The sequence below is a fragment of the Ursus maritimus genome, unplaced genomic scaffold (assembly GCF_017311325.1).
Source record: "Ursus maritimus isolate PB19 unplaced genomic scaffold, ASM1731132v1 scaffold_20, whole genome shotgun sequence".
In the NCBI taxonomy this organism is placed as follows: Eukaryota; Metazoa; Chordata; class Mammalia; order Carnivora; family Ursidae; genus Ursus; species Ursus maritimus.
This window is the reverse complement of record NW_024424453.1, coordinates 19,905,993-19,927,438: the sequence shown is the minus strand read 5'-3', so window position 1 is coordinate 19,927,438 and position 21,446 is coordinate 19,905,993. Positions and strand designations below refer to the sequence as shown.

At 38.2% G+C, this 21,446-nt stretch overlaps 1 protein-coding gene across 4 annotated transcripts in view; it reads right to left on the bottom strand.

Annotated features, from left to right (window-relative positions):
* The window catches only part of SLC9A9 (solute carrier family 9 member A9), a 550,759-nt gene that overhangs the window by 353,817 nt on the left and 175,496 nt on the right, over nt 1–21,446 (bottom strand). For all 4 annotated transcript variants that reach the window (XR_572657.2, XM_008707677.2, XM_008707671.2 and 1 more), the window contains exon 6: nt 13,669–13,774. Coding sequence is in view for 3 of the 4 variants with exons in the window: in XM_008707677.2 (XP_008705899.2) it covers nt 13,669–13,774 (106 nt within the window). In the remaining variant the exon portion in view is untranslated. The remainder of the gene's footprint in view (nt 1–13,668; nt 13,775–21,446) is intronic.

Sequence of the window (21,446 nt, the reverse complement as noted above, 5' to 3'; positions counted from 1 at the left end):
TTTGGGGTAGTTGAGATTCTAGTGAGAGTATTTTCCTGTGGTGAATTACTAAAGTAGATGCTGACCATGATTCTGTTTCCTAAGTAGCTTGGCTATGGAAAGAAAATGAGCTGATCATGCCGGCATCTATATTCTAGTGATTGGGTCAGTCATTTCTTGGTGTTTATTATGTCAGCATCCTGCTGTCCACTTCTGCCTCAACGGTACTTTGCTTAGTACAAGTCACTTTCTTACTACATGGCTGGTCATCCTGGACTCACACTAGAGAATATCACCAAACCTTTCAATGTAGAAAGCTAAAATTTCAAACAGAGGCTAAAATGATTAAGGAGCTACCTATGACTTACTGACAGAATATAGCAGAAGACAGAAATAACTTTTCAACTTTCTCTCAAAACTAGGCTTGTTGCCTAGAATATCAGTTCAAATTTACTTGTGTACACAAAGGACAATTTTTAAGGCATCTACATCTTACAGCATATCAACAACTGGTAGGGCAGAAAATGTCCCCTGTTGTCCACTCCTGGAGGTAAACTCTCCTAAGGAATTAGAGAGAACTGAACAGATGGCATCCTAGTGTAGATCATAAATCTGACAATAAGAGAACATGAGGTAAGCAGAATAGAAAGTAAGAGAAACTAGGAAGACAATAGAAAAGATGAAGGACAGCCTCTAGAGAGAATATGATGAGTTCCACAACTGGAAGCACTACAGCTACTAAGGCAAGAGCCTAAAATCTCAAAAAAAAAAAAAAAAAAAAAAAAAAAAAAAAAGTGGAGGGACTCCAGGGAAGATACTTTATCAGCTTCCTAAAATATAGGAATCCTTTGCACAGTTTGAAATTATTGAAGACTCTCCAGAATTTCATACTACATATGAATTGATTTCAACATTTCTAATCTAAATTAAAATCTGTTGTCAGACTCTTCTGTACCATTTTGAGAAACATTCTGAAGAACATGGCTACTTGAGTGAAAATTGGATTACGTTAATAAACAGGTCTTTAGCCATCTCCACTTTCTCTACATAACATCATCTCTCCCTCCCCTATCATTTAGTGTCCACTGTCTTTGAATATTGTAGAGGATAATAGAGTGCTTGGTTCACCTTATTTTACCCTTCTCCATTAATAGTCATTGTAGTTATTGTCACAGTCATTCCTTATTAAATTTATGATTGTTTCAATTTTTTTGCTCACCACTCCTCGTCTCCCACTTCTTTCTGAGTTCAGTTTCCTATTTCTATTACTGATTATCCATGAGCGGTAAATTCTGTCTACCTGAACATATCTTTATTTCATTCTTACTCTTGAATGATATTTCACAGTTGAATTTTGAATTTAGGTTTTTGGTTATTTTCCTATTATAATTTGTACTTATTATTCCATTGTCCTCTGGTAGCTATTATCATTAGTGAGAAAACTGATGCCATCTAAGTGGTTTCCCACTGTAAGTAATCCATCTTTCCTCTCTGTTTGTTTTTAAAATTTCCATTTTGTCTTTGATGATCTCATTTTCATTGCAACATATTTGTGTGTGAATTAGTTTAAGTTTTTCCAACTCTGGATATAATGTGATGTTTTAATTTCTTCAATTCTGAAAAACTATCATCCATTATCTCATTAAATATTGTCACAAATTGATACTCTTTAGTGTCTCCTTTTGAGATTCTTATTGATGTATTCTGAAATGTTTCATGCTATTCTCTATGTCTCTTAGCCAACTTTTTATATTTTTTTAATTTGTGCTGCATTCTGGGTCATTGGCCAAATTTATCTTCTGGGTCACCACCTGGATTTAATATGACATTTTTGTCATTCAGTTTTTATTTATTATTATTATTTTAAGATTTTATTTATTTGACAGAGAGAGAGAGGGAGCAGAAGAGCACAAGTAGGGGGAGTGGCAAAGGGACAGGGAGAAGCAGGCTCCTGGCTGAGCAGGAGCCCGACCCTGGGATCATGACCTGAGCCGAAGGCAGACGGTTCAACTGACTGAGCCACCCAGGTGCCCCTGTCATTCAGTTTTTAAAGCCAATATCTGCATTTTTCTTTCTGGAAAGTTTTTTTGTTTCTTATTTTACTATTCTTTCATATTTTCCTTGCTTCTCCATTTATCTCTTCAGTCATTTTTAATATGCCCATTTTATCATTGTGTTCAGATTTTTGTAATTTTTGTTTAGCTCTTTAGGGTCCTTGTTCTTCTGATTTACTTTTTTGTTTATCTCCTATCTTTTCTTCCTGGTGGATTTTTTTCTCTTTGTGGCCTGTAAATTTTTACTGTGAGCTCGTTTTCAGAAAATTTGTGGGTTTTTTTTTTCTGTGAGATTTCCATGTGCCTGGGTTAAGAAAGTCTCAGTTCAAAGCAGTTTAGCATATTTGAAAATAAGGAAAGAAAAATGAGGCTAGGGAAGGCACTTCAATGATCCTGAAAACTTTAATATTAATTTATTGGCTTCTATTTCCTCTGTCAAAACTGCATAGATCAGGGATTTTGATTCAAATTCCACATAAATGGCAAGTTTCCTCATCATTCCTTAAGGCTGGTGAACAGTCTATGCGACTGAGGGAGCACTTTGGACTCTAGGCTTTATTCAAAAAAGGTTTGACTTCCATGACTGCCACATGGAAATAAGACTCCAGCTCCAAAACCTCTGGGTCTATATCCCATACAAAATCCTACGTCCACCGACAGTGGTAGCTTCCCGCAGTAAGTGATTCCTCTCTTGTTTCCCACACCTGGGAATTTCCTTTTCTTTTCTTCAAGATCAACTCTACATTTAGAAAAGAATTTTTTGCCTTTTTAAACAAAGCATTTCTCTCAGTTTTTAATGGCATATGGCCTATCTGCTTCATTTTAATCCACCATGTTCTGAATGTTTTATTACCATGAAATACCATAGTTACTATTCTGGGATGCCCATTATACTTGCCCTCCAGTCACTTTCTTCTAATTATAGATTTCATGCCACTGGCCACAGATGGGGAAATGATTCAGATCTGGCCAATCATCATGTTTAATTCCCTTGAAATACAGTGTGATTGGCCTAGGGGTGATCTTCTAATATAAGCAGAGCCAATCCGAGTCCTTCTCTGTGTCTGACATGCAAATATTGGGAGTATGAAGTGTTACTTTGAGATAGAACAAAAGAAGACTAGAAATGCCAATAGCTACCCTCTTCTGCTTGTTAGAATAAGTCATATAATTGTGCTAGGAAAGAGTGAGGCTAGCACTAAGAGGAAATCACTAAGAGGAAATCAGAACCAAGAAAGAAAAAGGAAAGAACAGCCAATAGAAAAGAAAAAATAGACATTTTTGAATCCCTGAGTCCTGGCTTGCCCACGTTAGCCCAGCCCCTGCTAAAGAGGCCAATGAATTCTTTTTGCTTAAGCTAATTTGAATTGGGTTTCTGTTACTTACATCTGACTGATACACCAATGAATTAAAGTACAATGGAATTAAGATAAGAAAGCATCAATATGGGTTTCTTTTATTTGTTTATTTTTGGTAGGTCAATTTGTCATGCATGGCTTGACATGGAGTGAAGGAAGTTCTAAGTCATGAGGCTGATCTCTGGAGAAGCAGTGAGTGAACATCAGATCTAATCTGAGAGACAAGGAACAGAGTCACCGGATAAGTCAAGGTCACTTCCCAGTAATCTGAACAGGGACATTAAGAGCTACTGTAGGGAGGTGCCAGAGTCATAGCCAGGAAACAGGAACCAGGGATCAGGAATAAGAAAAAAACAGCCACAGGAGCAGGCAGGGGTGTGAGTAGCAAGCACTGGGCGTTCTGACTTAAAGCTGGAGGTCAGCTGAGCTCTGCCTCCTAGCCACTTCTTAAAGATGCCAGGACGCCTGCCCATTCCTGCTAGGTGATGCCACCTGGTGTCCAAAAAATGAAGTTGGCATGGAATTCACAGCCAGAACAAGGAGTTCTTAAGCAAAAAGGGCCTTAACTTTTTTTTGTTTAATTATATATCACAGCGGTATCTAGACAGGCGTCAAAATTAATGTGTTTCATGCTGATGATCAGTTTCCAAGGCAAATATCAAAGTGAATTACCTTCAGAAAGATGTGTCAAGATATAAGAAACTTGTTTTTAAGTTAAGCAGATTCGTGAGAAATATACTTTCTGGTTGTGATAACAGTTTTGGTTTATTCTCATCACCTCTGTGTTTACAACTATGGGTCAAATGCGAGAGGAAGTTGAGCTCATGAAGATAACTAACAAGCTTTTCAAATATTCGGAAGAAGCAGTATGAAGAATATTAAACATCCAACCTCTGGAACAGATTTTAATGAGAGGATTAGTAAAATGTCTCTACCTTCATCTGAAAACATATACTAACTTGCCCCTTCAGTAATTATTTAAGAATCTTCCAAATAATTAGCTGTGTATGGTAGGGCATGAAGAAAGGTAGAACGTGCCTTCAAGGAGCTTGCAATCTATTTAGAAATGATGGTACCAAGGGAAATAATGAACTTCTTTAGTGATATATGTTTATAACCAACCCTACACAACTACTTTCTGGGATGAGTTTTAGAGCAAGTTTTGTGCACATATTAAATTAAATAGCTGCAAGCTATTGTTTGCCTCTTTCAGTGAGGAGCTGTTGAAGGCAGGGACAGGTGACTGTACCTATCCATGTACATCATCAATGCTCAGCATAACGTCTGGCACATATAGATCCTCAGTACATTTTATTGAATGAATGGATGATAAATGTCTCAAGTTTCCTTAGTCCTGTGGTTCTTTGAGGCTCAGAGCCAACCCATTAACTTCCATGTTAAATTTTGCTTAAGATGCATGGAATATAAAAAGTGTGGTCTTTCAAAATGTCACTCACTCTAAGTGCCAAGCGTTCACCAGTATCACACTTTAAATGACATTTTTCTAGTAAGAACCTCTAAGCAGCATAACACTCTTATTTTAAAAAAGAAAATTAGTGCTCCACTTCTCCCTCCTTTTTGATGATCTACATTGAATTTCCTTAGAAGCATTTGCTTAATAGGGAACAAAGGCATCTAGCATGTATTTATTGTCATCCAAGAACCAGCTGTTTAATGGGGTTCTTATTTTATCTCAAAGAAAATCTGGAGGCATTTGTACATTTTGGAATTATTTCATAAGTAGATCTTTCAGTACAATACTGGCAATATTTCTGTTTTGCAGATAAATGACCGGGAATACTCAATATCCTCTTTCTGCGCTTCAATGGGTAGAAAAAATTTTAGACTTAAAACTGTACAGAATCTATATTTAGGGGACCCTGGGTGGCACAGCAGTTAAGTGTCTGCCTTCTGCTCAGGGCGTGATCCCGGCGTTATGGGATTGAGCCCCATATCAGCCTCTTCCGCTATGAACCTGCTTCTTCCTCTCCCACTCCCCCTGCTTGTGTTCCCTCTCTCGCTGGCTGTCTCTATCTCTGTCAAATAAATAAATAAAATCTTTAAAAAAAAGAATCTATATTTATTTTATTTCTTTTAAAAATTTATTTATTTATTTTAGGTGGGAGGACAGAGGGAGGCAGAGAGAACCTTCGAGCAGACTCCCCGCTGAATGCGGAGCCTGATGCAGGACTCAATCTCACAACCCTGAGATCATGATCTGAGCTGAAATCAAGAGTTGGATGCTTAACTGACTGAATGACCCAGGCGCCCCTAGAATCTGTATTAAAATGAAGATTGCCTAATATTAAGTATGTTTATGAGGGATTATTTGTACCAGAGTAGATCCTAAGTAGCTTAATCTATTTCTAATAAATATATATACAAGCCAAAAGAAGAAAATGACAATCACCTACGATCCCACTTAACACTTTGATTTTATATATAAATTATATTTATAATATGTTATATTATACATACACTCACAGACACACACAAATTTGGCTGTGATTTTTTAACCAAAATAGGTCTTACTGTATATCTCATTTAAAAATTTCTTACTGTCTTTAAAAATGTATTGTGAATATCTTTTCACATCAATATAGTTTTTTCAATATATCATTTTTCAAATGATTGCCTAAGGATTACATGATATTAATATGTTATAATTTACTCAATCAACTAGTAACTTATGGACAATTTCTTGCTCAAATCAATGCACCCATCTCCATGGAGAAATTGTTACACAGGCCTTTAATTACTTCTTAGGATAAATTTCTAGAAATGAAATAGGTGGATCAGAGGATTACCATAGTCTAATAATTCTTAACAAATAATGCCAATTGCCTTTGTAAAAGTTCTATTGCTTTCCTCTTTCACCAATAATGTAAAAGGGTTCCCACTTCCTCAAACTCCAATTTACCTGAAGTATGCTTGTTCTTTCATGAGCTCTGGAGATTTGAAGATCTGCTCATCAAAGAATAATATTTTGTTATTGGTTTAATTTGTTTTATTTTGTTAGTAGGAAAGATAATTTTATTTAGCAGTATTATTGGCCATTTATGTTTCTTCTGTTCATTACCTAGTTATATCCTTTGCCCATTTTTCTATTTTGTTTACTTTTTCCTTATTGGTCTTTGATAGCAGTAGTAATATCAGCAGCAAATATCTAACTTTTATCAAGTGTTATGAGCCAGGCCCTGTTCTAGGTGTTTTATGTTTAATCTCCCTAATGAGGTGATTGCTTTACCAGCCCTGTTTTATAAACAAGGCATCTAGGCACAAAGAGGTTAAGCAATTTACCTAAGTAACATAACTAGTACATTTGGTATATTAAGGAGATTAACAATTCATCATGTACATTATAAAGACCATCAACCTATCAACATGTGTGTTGAAACTGCTTTCATTGTTTTATCCTTCATCATCTATGTGGCAAGGTGACTCTTGCCTGCTAGGATTTCTGGACTCTGTTGCCATCAAATAAATTGGCTTTTCTTTTCTAGTTTTTGCTTTTGATATCTTGATCACCTAAAGAATATGTTAAATAAATATAATTCAAACAAATGCAAACATTCAAACAGTATAAAAAGATACAAAATAAAGAGTTAAATTACATTTTTCCCCTTTGTATAAATCAGAGTTCTACAAAGCAAAAGTATCTCCTTTAACCATTTATGTTTGTCCTATGACTCTAAAGAATATGCATATACCTCCATTTCTTGATTTATCAACTCCACATAGTATATATTGATTTATTATTATGAGAGATGTGACATTTTAGTTAACTGATCCTTTCCTTTCCCTCTCCCCTCTTCCAACTAACTCCCATGAGTGATATAAATTTTGGTTGTGAGTGCCTTTATAACTTTAAGTAATATACTTCAATCTCTATTTCTTGATTTATCAACTTTAGACAGTATGCCTTAACTAAGTGCTTCATTCTTAATGGGGGAAATCACATGTGAAAATGGTTATTTTCTATATTCCTTGGATCATAAAATGCCATATTTATGAAAGAATGCTTCACTAGAAGCAGTTCTATCCTTAGTCATTTTAATGAAAGCAAAGAGATCTGTGTAAGTAGAATGAAAGACAGTGATACAAATGGTTATATAAATTATATGTATCTTTATATAGCATAGATTACATAGATTATAGAGTCTTTTCAACTATATTGCTTTATTTATTGCTCAGAATAATTTTGTAATGTATATAGAACAACTGTTCTTACATTTCATAGGTAAGGAAACAAGCACACAGAGTTTATAGCCATATACAGTCACTCACTGACGTGGTCTTCTAGGTTTGGTTGTGTTTTATTTCTGCCCAGCATCCACTTCTTTTTTGTGGCAATATCACTCTGAGCAATAATCCCACCTTTCCCCAGGCTTAGTTTATATGCTTCCAAGTGAAAATGGGCACAGTCTTTTTTTTTTTTTGTTAAAGATTTTATTTATTTATGTGACAGAGAGACAGCCAGCGAGAGAGGGAACACAGCAGGGGAGTGAGAGAGGAAGAAGCAGGCTCCCAGCAGAGGAGCCCGATGTGGGACTCGATCCAGGAACGCCGGGATCACGCCCTGAGCCGAAGGCAGACGCTTAACGACTGCGCCACCCAAGCGCCCCAGGGCACAGTCTTAAAGTTATGAAGCATGTGACTTAGAGCTGAGCCAATAAATATAGGACATTTCCCTGGCCACAGTGGGTCTGAAATGGCATTACAATTTATTAAGTGTACTAAGATTTGGACTGGGAATAATGGGACAAAGATGCTTGCTCCATTCTCCTGAAGGAAGGTACAGCCCTCACACATGCTGGCAGCTAACTTGTGACCAGGTGAGGAAGCTAACCCTGAAGAAGTTGAGGGGGAAAAGAAAGAGTTCCTCCTCATTTCACTGGGTCCTTTGCTGCCATTCCTACTCCTGCTGTTCGGTCACATCAGCCAACACAAATTTCCTTTTTGCTTACTCCAGTTTGGGTTGGTTTCCTGTCAACTGTAATAACTGCACAGTTAATCTGTAGCAATCCTGACACCAGCTCTTTTAACTTAAATCTAGGGCTTTTTGTACTCTACCATGCTGCCTCTGAAAGCAATGTCTTTGTTCAGGATTCAAAAACACACATCCTTCAAGACCTTTTCAATATGTCTTTTGCTTTCCCTCATAGCCTATTAAACAATCTTTAGAAATGCAAAACCATCATGTGGAATTCATTCATTTATGAACCAATACACATTCTACCTGTTTGGGCATGACATTTCCTACATATTTAAAATGACAATATGGGTCAGAGAGAGACAAGCTAATTTCAAAATTTTTGTTAAATACAGTTACTCTTACTTTAAGATGAACAATTCTGGATCATTTTAAGCCATAGGGATACCATCCACCACCTGCTGCAGTGTATAATAGTTGTGGTCATCAAATTCAATTATATGTTAGTTGTCTGAAACTCAGAGCACATTTAACCTAAGAAACAGTATTATAATTTGCCATTGGCTTCTTAGACTAGCACAGAAAAGCTGACTTCATCTAAAATGTGGCTAAATTACTATATATCTGAATGAAATGCTAGAGCACAGTATTGTCACAATGTTAACAATTAAAATTTGAAAAATACTAAAACTGAAAGGGATGGTTCTTTTTTTTCTTTTTTAAAGATTTTATTTATTTGACACAGAAGGAGAGAGAGCACAAACAGGGGAGCAGCAGGCAGAGGAAGAAGCAGGCTCCCCACTGAGCAGGGAGCCCAATGCAGACCTTGATCTCAGGACCCTGGGATCATGACCTGAGCCGAAGGCAGCTGCTTAATGACTGAGCCACCCAGGCATCCCAGGGATGGTTCTTAAACAGGAATATTTGGTGGTGGGAGATGGGAATGTAAATGAAAGTGTGTGGCCATTCCAAAGGAGCTCTGGAGGTAGTGCCAAGGGCCATAGTTGTCGATGATTTGAGTTCTTTATTTAACTTGATTATTTCATATCAAAATGCATAACTTTGAAATTACATTGAAATTACACTAAAGATTTGTGAAAGGAGTAAATTATAAGACCACGGAATCTTAAAAGGCAGAAAAGATTTGGATAAATATATTAAAGACATATGTAATAGGAGAAGACTTCCATGGAGCAGGAGGTATTCTCTTCAGAGGAGACTCAAAGAGCCTCCAAGCTCAGAAAGACATTGTGTCTGTGCCTGAAGGACTGCAGTGGAACAGCTGCACCAGACTGCATGTAACTTCATCCTTTCTCCCCAAGAGGGAGAGATTGGCATCAGAGACAGCCTGAGAGTCTCTTAGAAGGTAATGCCTAGTAAAGATTAGCACACAGACATGAGTGATAAAGCACATATGAAAACTCACCACGGGGACACCTGGGTGGCTCAGTCGTTAAGTGTCTGCCTTCGGCTCAGGTAGTGATCCCAGGGCCGGACTGAGTCCCACATTGGGCTTCCTACTTAGTGGGGGGCCTGCTTCTCCCTCTGCCTGCCGTTCCCCTTACTTGTGCTCTCTCTCTCTTTCTCTGACAAATAAATAAATAAATAAAATCCTAAAAAAAACTTCTAAAAAATTAGAAAAAGAAAACTCACTGATGAGGGAACAGAAGGCAAGCTGAGGACAAGGCAGAAACTGACCCCCCCCCCCCATGGGATGTATGTGACATTCCTCAGGCACTCTTGGCTGCCCTAAAGGACAAAGAAATAGTTAACCTATAGATACCACAATCCTGCAAGACTTAAGTCTCCCTCAATTTACAAATGTTTTAGCAGTTTACAAGAACCTAGCTTCCAGAAGGGAATGTAGATACTATTTAATGTCCTTGTAGTCTGCAGCCTCCAGGAAGTTCCCGACTATCTTCATGTTAATGCCTTAGGAGAGGGGTAAAAGGCCTTGACTTGACAATGGCAAGGCCTCCGTATCCTGTGAGTCTTCTTTAACATATGAAAGTCCTTTCTTAACCTCCCTTTTTCCTTTCCTCCCCCAACCCCATGGTATATAATCAGCCACCCCTCACAACCCGGGGCAGCAGCTCTTTCTGCCCAGAGGTCCTGTCCCCGTGCTTTAATAAACCACCAATTTTGCACCAAAGATGCCTCAAGAATTCTTTCTTGGTTGTCAGCTTCGGGCTCCACCCCACTGAACCTTACCTGTATTCCGTAACCTCACATCACCACCATTAGATATGGAGCAGACCCAACAAATGGCAGAATTAATGAAAAAAATAGACAAATATTTTTAAAAATTTAAAATAAAACTGATTAAAATGTTTAAAGAGATGAAAAAGGGATTGGAATCCATAAGAAAAGAACAGCACCCTATGGACTCTGGGAAACAAGCTGAGGGCTTCAGAGGGGAGAGGGGTGGGGGATTGGGATGGGCTGGTGATGGGTAGTAAGGAGGGCGCATATTGCATGGAGCACTGGGTGTTATACGCAAGTAATGAATCATGGAACACTGCATCAAAAGCTGGGGATGTACTGTATGGTGACATAACATAATAAAAAATTATTATTAAAAAAAAACAAAAAAAACCAAAATGCGTAACTTTTCCATGGTACAAGAAGAGCTCTACCGTTATTCTTAAACTTCTAAACTACACAAAGATGGAACTAAGAAGAAGAAAGCACAAAAGGGATTTCATTTGTTTTTTTTTTTTTTTAAGATTTATTTATTTATTTTAGAGAGAGAGAGGAGAGCATGCATATGCCTGTGTGTGTGTGTGTGCATGAGCGGGGGAAGGAGCAGATGGGGAGAATCCCCAAGCAGACTCCCCACTGAGCACGGAGCCTAATGTTGGGCTCCATCCCTTAATCCCTGAGATCATGACCTGAGCCAAAACCAAGAGTCAGATGCTTATCCAACTGAGCCACCCAGGCGCTCCTCATTGTTCTTTTAATTTGCATTTCATGCATATAGACTCTGTGTTCAAAAAGTTACTATCTAAAAAAAGGCAAATATAAGTGTAAACCCAAAACTGCCCTGCTATGCTGGAAGGGAATTGACAGAGGTTCATGCAGGGCTAGATTAGGGGCTTAGCATGTGGGCCAGTTGTTCCTGAAGGAGCCTGAGGTAGGTGGTGAAAGACCCGATAAGGCAGAAACAAGCTGGGGAGGAGTGAACTCTGTGCATGTAAAGGCATGAATTACCAGGCACAGAGTTGTGTCAGGGTGCTATGCACAGTTTCATGTGAAGGAAGAGGACAGGGAAGAGACAAACATTTGAACTTCTAGTCTAAAAGTCATGAGAAACTTTTAAATAGGGCTTTTCTAAGGGAGCAAGAATATAGTTGAAAGACAGAGTCTGGGGATGGTGCATTAAAAAGAGAGGGAGAGAGGGAATATGTGTGTGTAAGTAGGTATATAAAAAGATATTGTCATATGTGCTGGAAACTAAGTTTAAAAAGCACATAAGTAAGTGAGCAAAGTGAACAGTACAACATTGTGGAAAACTGTGCAGGGTGGAGGACGTGGCCAGCCACAGATGGCACTGGTAGACAGATAGCCCAGATCCAGGATGGTGCACATACACACTCCTCCGTAGAGCTCAGGAAGTGGGGTCCAGGTATGCCAGGTAGAAGAAAGAGCCTGCAGTTTGAATGTGTGAAGTTTCCATGTCAAGTATTCCTAGTTTAGTTTTCCTTTAACTTTAAAGGTGGAACTCTTTGGGAATCACTTTGTGTGACACGTCAATCGCCAAATCTGGGAAACATAAGATTTTGGCTAGAATGGCAAGTGTCTTGTACCTAGTAAGGAAGGGATCTTGCCACGGTGGGAAACACTTTTTAATACATGCAATGCATGGGTAGATGAGAGAAAAGGCACTGCCATAATAACCATGTATTGACCTGAAGAGATAATAAATAGACTGTTTCAAATGCCCCTGGGGCTTGTGCACAACAGCATCAACATTCATCCTTGGAGTCTGCCTTTTTTAGAGGGAAACTACTGTGAATGATGGTGCTGAAAGTGGAAAGGCCAAACTCTCCCTTGGTTGTAGCTCCATGACTCTTTCCCAAGCTCATTTGTGCTTTAGTGGTTTCGTTTTGCTTGGCCTTTTACAACTTGGCAGCCCAGAAAGCAAAAATGAGGGACTCAGCAGATTTTAAGAAATTTTTACTCCAAATGTTCCTTTAATACTCCTATTTCTTGGACAGAGATTCCTGATGTCCTAATTAATTGTTCCTGGTACTTTCTTTAAAAGCATCCTTTAACATTTGTGAATCTGCCATGGCTTTTGCTCTCAGTTTGCACTCACCGATATTTTCCTTTAATGCAGGAAAGGCACTTCTTGGGCCAGGTGAAATACAAATTTATTTGAAGACCTTGCTTAAAAGTTGCTGAATTCACTGGCAACTTTGGGTGGCAGCCTTAAGAGATGTCAGCTGGTAGAAGAATAGTGCTGCTCTGTTGTTTCCTACTCTCCTCTGTGAGATCTGGCTTTTAAACAACTTTTGTTACTTCACAATACATTTTCAAATGCATTTGAAGTAATTAACACCCTGAATTGAGGCCTGTTGTCACATTTAATTGTCAGCTATTTTCCTTTGGGGTATTTGACAGTTGCCCAAAATGTTGGTCTTAATCTAAAACCAAGAAGAGACCTCTGACATAGTGAAAGCCACCAAAATGGCATTTATTAAAAATAAAAGGCAAGTGTCTAAAGGGGAGGTGGAGAAAAAGCACTAGTTCTCATCTCGAAAAGAAAATTCTTCCAGGGTCAAAGGAAAATTATGTTAGTGCCGAGCTGAAGCTCCATTAGTTTCACAAGTTACACGTGTCACATGAGGATTTAAAGATGTGTGTGTTCCTATAACACATTACATTTGCATTGAGAAATAAAGAGTAGTCTGACTCTCAGGTTCTATCTCCAATTTGTCAAACTTACTATAAATGCAATGGTTAGTGTTAGTCCATTATCTGGAAAATGGTTTGTATAAAGGAAAAAAATTAAATGATATTGATGAGGGAATGCTCATGTGTGCATTCTAGGTACTCTAAGTGAATCAGCCAAATATATGCACCTGAGAAAAAAAGTTGCCCTCTGGGTAGTATCTTGTAATAAGCTGGAAACATGAAACTCATTAATAGTGTTAAAAATTAGTTACTTAATGAATTATACCCATTATTAGAGATTTTCTGTGGTAGCAATTGCTTAAAAACGAGAAATTGCCACATCTCTATGACATAAGAGAAAAGATACTTTAAAGCCACTGGGAATTATCACCAACTGGAAGCATATTTCACATGGTCAAAAAAACAGAGGCCAAGTTCTGGTACTTACTATGTGAGGACAATGGCCACTGCATCATTCAACACACTTTCCCCAAACAGGAGTGTGTACAGGTCAGGGTCAACGTGCAGTTCATGGAAAATGGCCAGCACTGTCACTAGGAGGAAACATACACAAATATGCAGAGTTAGCTGAAACACAGCCATGGATTTGTCATTGCTTGTGGTCACTTCTAAAAAGGATTCATTAAATGCTCATCTTCTCAAATCCATCCTCAGTATCCCCATTGGACCTTCATTAAAAAATTTTTTTTTGATGAGTCACTCCCTTGTTTAGAGATTTCTCTGGCCTTCCCACTGCTTACAGAGAAAGTCTAAGCTCCTTGGTACAAGTCTTCTTTAATCTGCACCCTATTTACCTTCTAGCATCTCCCCCTGTATCCCCTGCTCGCCCTTTGTTGCCTGCTTCAAGTCACCCTGAACTTACCATAATTTTCCCCAAATCACCCAAATCATGTAGTTTTTAAATTAACTTTACTTTATATTTTGGTTCACTTTACCAGAGCCGCAATTTCTTTCCCATCCATGAGCTACCTACTATTCCCCCCATTCCTTAAATGCACACACACACACACACACACACACACAAAAATCCTATTCTTCAATTTTTAAAAACCTCTCAAATGTTCCCCAGGACCCCAATTCCTCAGCAGAAATCTGGCTCACTCCTTTTTGATCCCCGCATTTGAATCAAATCACAAAACTTATCAGAGAAGAGACTGTGAGCTCCCTGGGGACACAGGGTACTTGGCAACACAGGGTACTTGGCAAATGCTCAGTAAGTGTTTGATGCATGAATGACTGAGTGAATGAATGCATTAATGAGTGAATGTTGTTACATGGCCTACTTCCGTGAAGGGAGAGGTGGCCAGCACCTGGCTCTCCTTCTCTCTTGAGATTATACTCATCTACAAAGATGAATCCTATATTTCTAAGAGCAGGACCTAAGGATTTGTTTCTGGCGGCCTGCTGCATGGCTACTATATGCACACATATTGTATGAAGCCTCTGAGCATACATCAGGACAGCAAATAATCACACACTGATTATCTGTGTTCATCAAAGCCATTCAGTGTCTTGATACTTGAAACAATTATGCAAAGCGTGAACAGCAATCATTAGGAAAATGATCCATTGAGTTGATTGCCAAAGGGGTAAAGAGGATGACTGGGAATGATACTGATGGTAAATTTTTAAGGCAGAGTGGGCATTTTCATTTCTGTTCTCTCCTATTTCATGGACTGTGAAGTTAGTAACTATGTTGTATAAAAGAATAGTGCTATGGGGAAGAAAAGCTGAGTTGGAAGGTTTTGTAAGTAGAATCAAGAAGTTTGGTACTTGTTCTGCTGCAATGGGGAGCTAGGAAAGGATTTTAATCAGAAGAGTGACAATCTGATTTTGGTTTTGGAAATAAAGCACAGGCAGCAGGGAAGAGGGCAGAATGGACATGTGGCTAGAGGCTTTACCAAATGTTCTACCAATAAATGAGCTGTATTGAGATAGAAAGAATCCTAGATTCAGACTCACAAACTCCTGTACATCCTGCTTCGCCCAGCACATCCACCATCCTGAATTCTGATAGGTGAATGGCCACAGTGCTTTGTACTTCACTTATTCATTTTTATCTTCCCTGTGTGTCACTAGCCCTTAGGACAGGGCTACAATATAGCAAGCCTTTAATGAGTGAATATATAAAAGGTAATGTCAGAGAGGACACAGCAAAAGAGACTGCATGTCCAAGATATTTGGGATGGAGAACTGATGAGTCTTTGTGTTTGAAAGGCAGCAAGGGGTGACTCTAGGTTTCAATCCTAGACAATTAGTGGATGGGGCTGCAAAAGCAAAATTAGTTTGTAGACAGGGGAATTCAGTAAGTTTGGTTTTGGACATGTTGACTTAAATAGGTAGAATTTCAAATGGAAATTTCAATAAGAAAGCTGAAAATAAAAGGCTGGAACTATACAGAGTTAAGGCAGAAGAAAGAATTTGGGGGTTATAAGCATATAGATGAAACATAAAGCCACAAGACTGGCCGAACACCTGGGCAAAGTACATAGACAAAGAAGAGAGTTCATAAGAGATTCTTAGGGACATTTACAGTTAAGGGATGAATGGAGGAAATAAAAAGCATGAAAAACACATGTGATGTATTTGCCAAACCTGACACTATGCATGAACAAGTCAGCTGGAAACTATATCCATCATGAATTTCTATAGATAGATTCCTATTTTATCCTAGAGGAAGGAGTTTTGACCTCAACAACCAGCTTTAGGATAGAAGAGACAACAGAAATAAAATGTCATGAATTGGCATGACAATTAGCCAGATCCCATTTTGCCAGGCATAGAATCAATTTCATTAGTCTAGATGAATAGGTCCTTAATTATGATAGGCAAAATGGCAGAGATGTACTCTCTAGTAGTGGGTAGGTGTTCACATTTGCTACAACCCTTAGTCCTTGCAGGTAGTGGCAGGAGGGGAGGGCAGCAATTATCTCTGCTTAGTAATCTCTTTCTCTTTCTTAGATAGAGTTAAGACTTTGTATCTCAACAAAACAAAGAGGCTTCAGTTGGGGGTTTTAATTAGCAGCATCTTCCTTTTGCTAGGATCTTGTGGAATAAAGGTAAAGTTATTCTTAAATTACAAAGTTCTATCATGGCAGTTTTATTGTTGATTTTAGTCTCTGTAGTTATGTGCATTTTCTAAGCTCTGAAGATGACTTACAGCTCATCTGCACTCCCAGAAGGTTTCCTAGACTCACAAATAGTAATGAAGAACCTGTGGTCCTCTCCCCACCTCCCCAGTTATGGGGTCTCCTCTGTGCTGAGAGGGACTCTTCATCTTTCCAGTGAGAACTTTAGGCTTTTGGAGGGAAAGGCTTTTAATTGAATATCTAGTTTTGTTCAAAACTGTTCTAGCATTCCCACAATTCCTTTTCCACAAAGAACTGAACTCCACTTCATAAGTGATATCCCACACAAAAGAGAAAAACTATTACTTTGCACATTCCTATCTACCCTGTCAAGAAATGGAACAGCTTCGAAATAAAGCCAGGCAGTGTATCCTACAAGATGGAATATTTGCTGGAACCACAAATGAGTTGAATAGGTGAGTCAGGAGATTAGCAACCCACTCTTGCTGCTAAGCTTGGAGTTCTTAAAGAAACTCATTTAATTAGCTCACTGGCAGGGCTCAATCATACACAGAATGTCCAAGACTCTGTGGCACCTTCCCAGGAGACAATCTTGGAACGGTGGTGGACATGCTCGCACCAGCTCTGCCCACACCTGGTTGGGTTTGTAAGGACAACCTGGGCCCAAGGTTGGCCAAAAAGCAATGCCTATTTAGATGAGACTTCTTGTGAGAGTAGAAGAAGAACACACTGGACACCATGTAGATAGGAAGGGGTGGAGACACAATCCAATTTCTTAAACCTCTGATTTTAGCAGGGATTTGGTCTTATTTGCCTTTGTCACACTTCAGTTCCACTTATCTCTTGGTGGCAAGTTCTAACACTCCACTTGGGGCTTGGGGCTCCTGCTCCTCCATACACCCTCTCCCCACCTGACTTTTTAGCTAGAGAAAAACCCATTTTGTCTCTCAAATTGGTAGTAACAGATACAAGCACATATAATCTTATGCTTAAACAGATGAGCACACACATACACACACACACACACACACACACACACACACACACACACACAGCTACTCCAGGTGAGAGTAGTGGATGATTGAGAAATGTCATTGAATCACTGGAGATTTCTGAGAAAATAAATAATTGCAGCAGTCAAGCAGCAAGGGGTAGTAGGGGGCATGAAGTGGTGCGGATTGCACTTCTAAGAAGCTGGTGATGAGGGGTAGAGAAAAAATAGTAGCCTATGGGGTATAAAGCCAAGTGAGACTTTCTCTTAGGTTTCTAACTTATAGGTTGGATAGAATAAGCCAGAGGAAAGAGAGGTTGAAGACAGAGGAGAAAGAAGGGAAACTGTTGGATCAAGGTCAAGAGAAGGCACAGAACAACTGAGGGGTTGAAATAAAGTTGTCTTCTCAGTAAAGCAAGATCATTTGCTGAGAGCAAGGGGACTAATGCATGAATTAGAGATTAAAGAAGGGTTGAAAAGGTCCAGAACATCGGGTGGGGGGAATGATTCAAGTTTTATGAAAAATTGTTAAGGTCATATATAGGATAATTCTCATTCTTCAAGAGAAAAGCCCCAACAGTGAAGTAATATGATATTTTGATTAATTTCTTCATCATACCAAGAGGCTCGTCCCCTACTACAACTTTATTATAGCATCAAAACTAATATTTTCTCATCTCAAATATAATATGCATAACTGGAGAAATAACACAGATTATGACTGTAGAACCCCATCAATACATCCATGTGCTGATTCTTAAAAGATGTTTTCCTTTTTTTTTTTTTTTAAATGCTAGCATTTTAACTGACCACTTTCCCAATGCTCTTTCTCTTTCAGTCACTTCTAAATCTTCAGGGTGATTTAATGACAGTCCCTTCCCTAGGATCTCCATTAGCAGCTTTCTGACCCATATTTTTTTGGTGTTTTACAAGGAATTTAAATTTCAAATGATATTTTAATGCAGAAGCTCTCAGCAACCTGGAACAAGATCTGCCTGGGTCCATGAACAACTCCACACAATAGTTCTTACCCCTGTTGTTCTAAGTTATCACTCAGTCTTGTCAAAATGCTGTCTTTCCCTGGAGAGTGCTTTCTGTGGTTTTCTGTGCAAATCAGTATGTATGACACTTGTCCCTGATACATGGAGAATCAAATATCTCAGGCTTGTGCAACAGAATTGTGTCAGGCCTGACAGGTGGAGAACCCTGGAATTCTCATAAACAAGGTAGCATTTTTCCAATTCCAAAAGTGAGTTATTGTGAAACTGTGTTTTCTTTTTCTCAGAAGGTTGATGGAGGAGGAAATTCTCCTGTAACTTTCCCCACTTTTCTGATATTGTACATAGTGAGATTTCAAGAACAGGCTTCCAAAAAAAATTGAGGCATTCTGGATACAGGCTGAAATACTGGAACTTTTTTTTTGAGTCTAAACCTTCTTAGTGGAGACTTGTCAGCAGAATTAGGACACAAATTGTTTTTGCCAGTCAATCTCTGCTAATCATATCCCAGAAATACAACTAGAAAACCTCAGCCTTCTAAAATAGATCAGAGAAACAATACTAGAACTAGAAAGCTAATCACTAGATGTTACTTCATTGAGGTAATTCTAAACGAGAAGTTACACAAAACTACATGAATGATTTAGTCTTAAAACCTTGTAATTTTATTTTGGCCATCAATATGATATATAATTTTGGTACAGAGTTAGTAGTAGAGAAAATACTATATGCAATCACACTATTATAGTCTTCATCACCAAGGATCCTTGGGAGAAATAAGCTCTCATGCCCCAAGGCTATGTTTTCAAAGTATCATCTAGGGACCCCTGGGGGTTTTTGAGACCTATACAGGAAGATCCCCAAGGTCAAATACATTTTCAGAGTAATATGAAAATGTTACTTGCTTTTTTCATTCTTATCTGTGTACAGTGGAATTTTCCAGGGGCTATAGGATGCAGGATAGTGTGATTGAATGCAGAAGCAGATGTGAGAATCCAGCTGTCTTTTATAACAACACACATTAAAAAATGTAACACAATGTAACTCTTCTTAGTAAATTTTTTTTGCTTTGGAAATTATTTTTCATAAAAATATGTTATTTAAGATGTAAATGGTTTATGATTACTATTACTGTTTTTTTTATTTTTAGAGAGAGACCGGGGGGGGGGGGGGGGTCAGAGGGAGAGAGAGAATCTTAAGCAGGCCCCACGCCCAGCATGGAGCCCAACTCGGGGCTCAATCTCACAACCCTGGGATTATGACCTGAGCCAAGATCAAGAGTTTGATGCTTAACCGACTGAGCCACCCAGGCATCCCTATGATTGTTATTTTCAATTAACAAATATGTTGTAAAATTTTTAAAGTTCTAATATAGTAAATATTAATAGATATAACACACATAAACAAAAACTCCTTGGGGTCTTTCCCTAATTTTGAAGAGTTGTAAAGGGCTTGTGAACAACAAAAAGCTTTAGAAGCACTGTCCTAAGGCATTTGTTGTATGTAATGAATTAACTTATATTCTATGCATTCAGCTAAGCATCATCTTGTAAAGAAATGAAAAAAATAGTTCCTCAAATAATTTTCTATAGTGCTCAATTCTCATGTTGGATTCCTGTTGAGTAAGGCTCCCTAGATCTTACTATCTCTTGTCACACAGTAACAAGCCAATTCTTTTGGCATACACATAGAGGATTTCTATGAACTCTTAAATGAGAAAAATTATTCTTTTCACATTAACTCCACTAGTACACTTCTGGAATCACATTTCTGTCATTAGTATTTTTACTTGTTTAGGTCCTTTTTTTTTTTTGGAATGTAAGCGTTTTGTGGACAGAGCTTGTTTCTTCAGTATGTAGATGCATAATGAAAACCTTGATAATCACACATCTTTTCCTTGACTTGAAACATGGCTAAATGGTGTTCCAGAATAATTTACTTTCTCTTGTGCTTAAAAACCAAAAGTAAGCTCCTTAGAAGTCACTGAGAGTATAAAAAAGGTCATCTGAAGATCATGATGTTTGGCATTGAGAAGAGAAAAATAAATAAAATATATAAAGATTGAAAAGAGAGAAACCTGAGAATAAATCTGGGGTTGGGGGATGTTTTCCAGATCTTGTATTTGGGAATTTATGGGCTTAAATCTGCTGGCACTTTAGCTAGTACTTTAAAATTTTTCCCAAAGGTACCTACAACAGGAATATTCTAAATTTAACATTAGCACAGAACATAAACATTTAACGAAGACCCAATTTTCTCACCGATGGTGTTTAATGAGCCATGGTGCAGTTTAATGGGGAATCTTTGCAGTATGCCCAATATCTGAGTGCGGATGACTCACCCTGTCATACAAGGATTCTCCAATCAGGATTACTAGCTAAGCATTTTGCCATTTTAAAAATGAACATGGTAGACAACGGTTTGCCTACAAATCACTAAATAAATGCAGAGAAAAGCTCAGTGGAGTCATAAAGCAGCCAAAATTTGGATAAGTCCCAAGAAATCAACACTTAGAGGTAAAAATATCACTGTGACCCATTAAATGTAACAATTGTAAGGAAAGGCATAATTGTGTTAGTCATGATTATAGTCACATCAAATAAGTGGGCCTCACAGACAATTTTTCTCTTGCCACAAAAATATGTGAAACAAATAGTGTCATATATTATCATTCCTCAACTTGTGGATCAAAACCCTGAGGGACAATACAGGAAGGTTTCAAAGTGAAGGGTGAATATTCCTGTTTTCTAAGCAGATTAGCAAAACTGCCAAGAGTGAACAAAAGTAATATTGAGAACAGTCAACACTGAGCATGTGAGAGAGAAAGGGGAAAAAAGACATGAGGAAAGAAATCATATCATGATTCCTGTCATCACTCTGTATGGTAGGCTGAATAATGTCACCCAAAGATGTTCATACTCTAATGTCTGGAAGCTATGCATATATTATATGGCAAAAGACACAGTGCAGATGTAATTAAGTTTACCTTAAAACAGGTAGATTATGTTGGATTATATGGATGGATCCAATTAAGTCACATGAGACCTTAAATGCAGAGAAACTTCTTTGCCTGGAGTCAGAGAGATGCAGCTGAAGAGAAGGCAGAAAAGAGACTCAAAAACAGGAA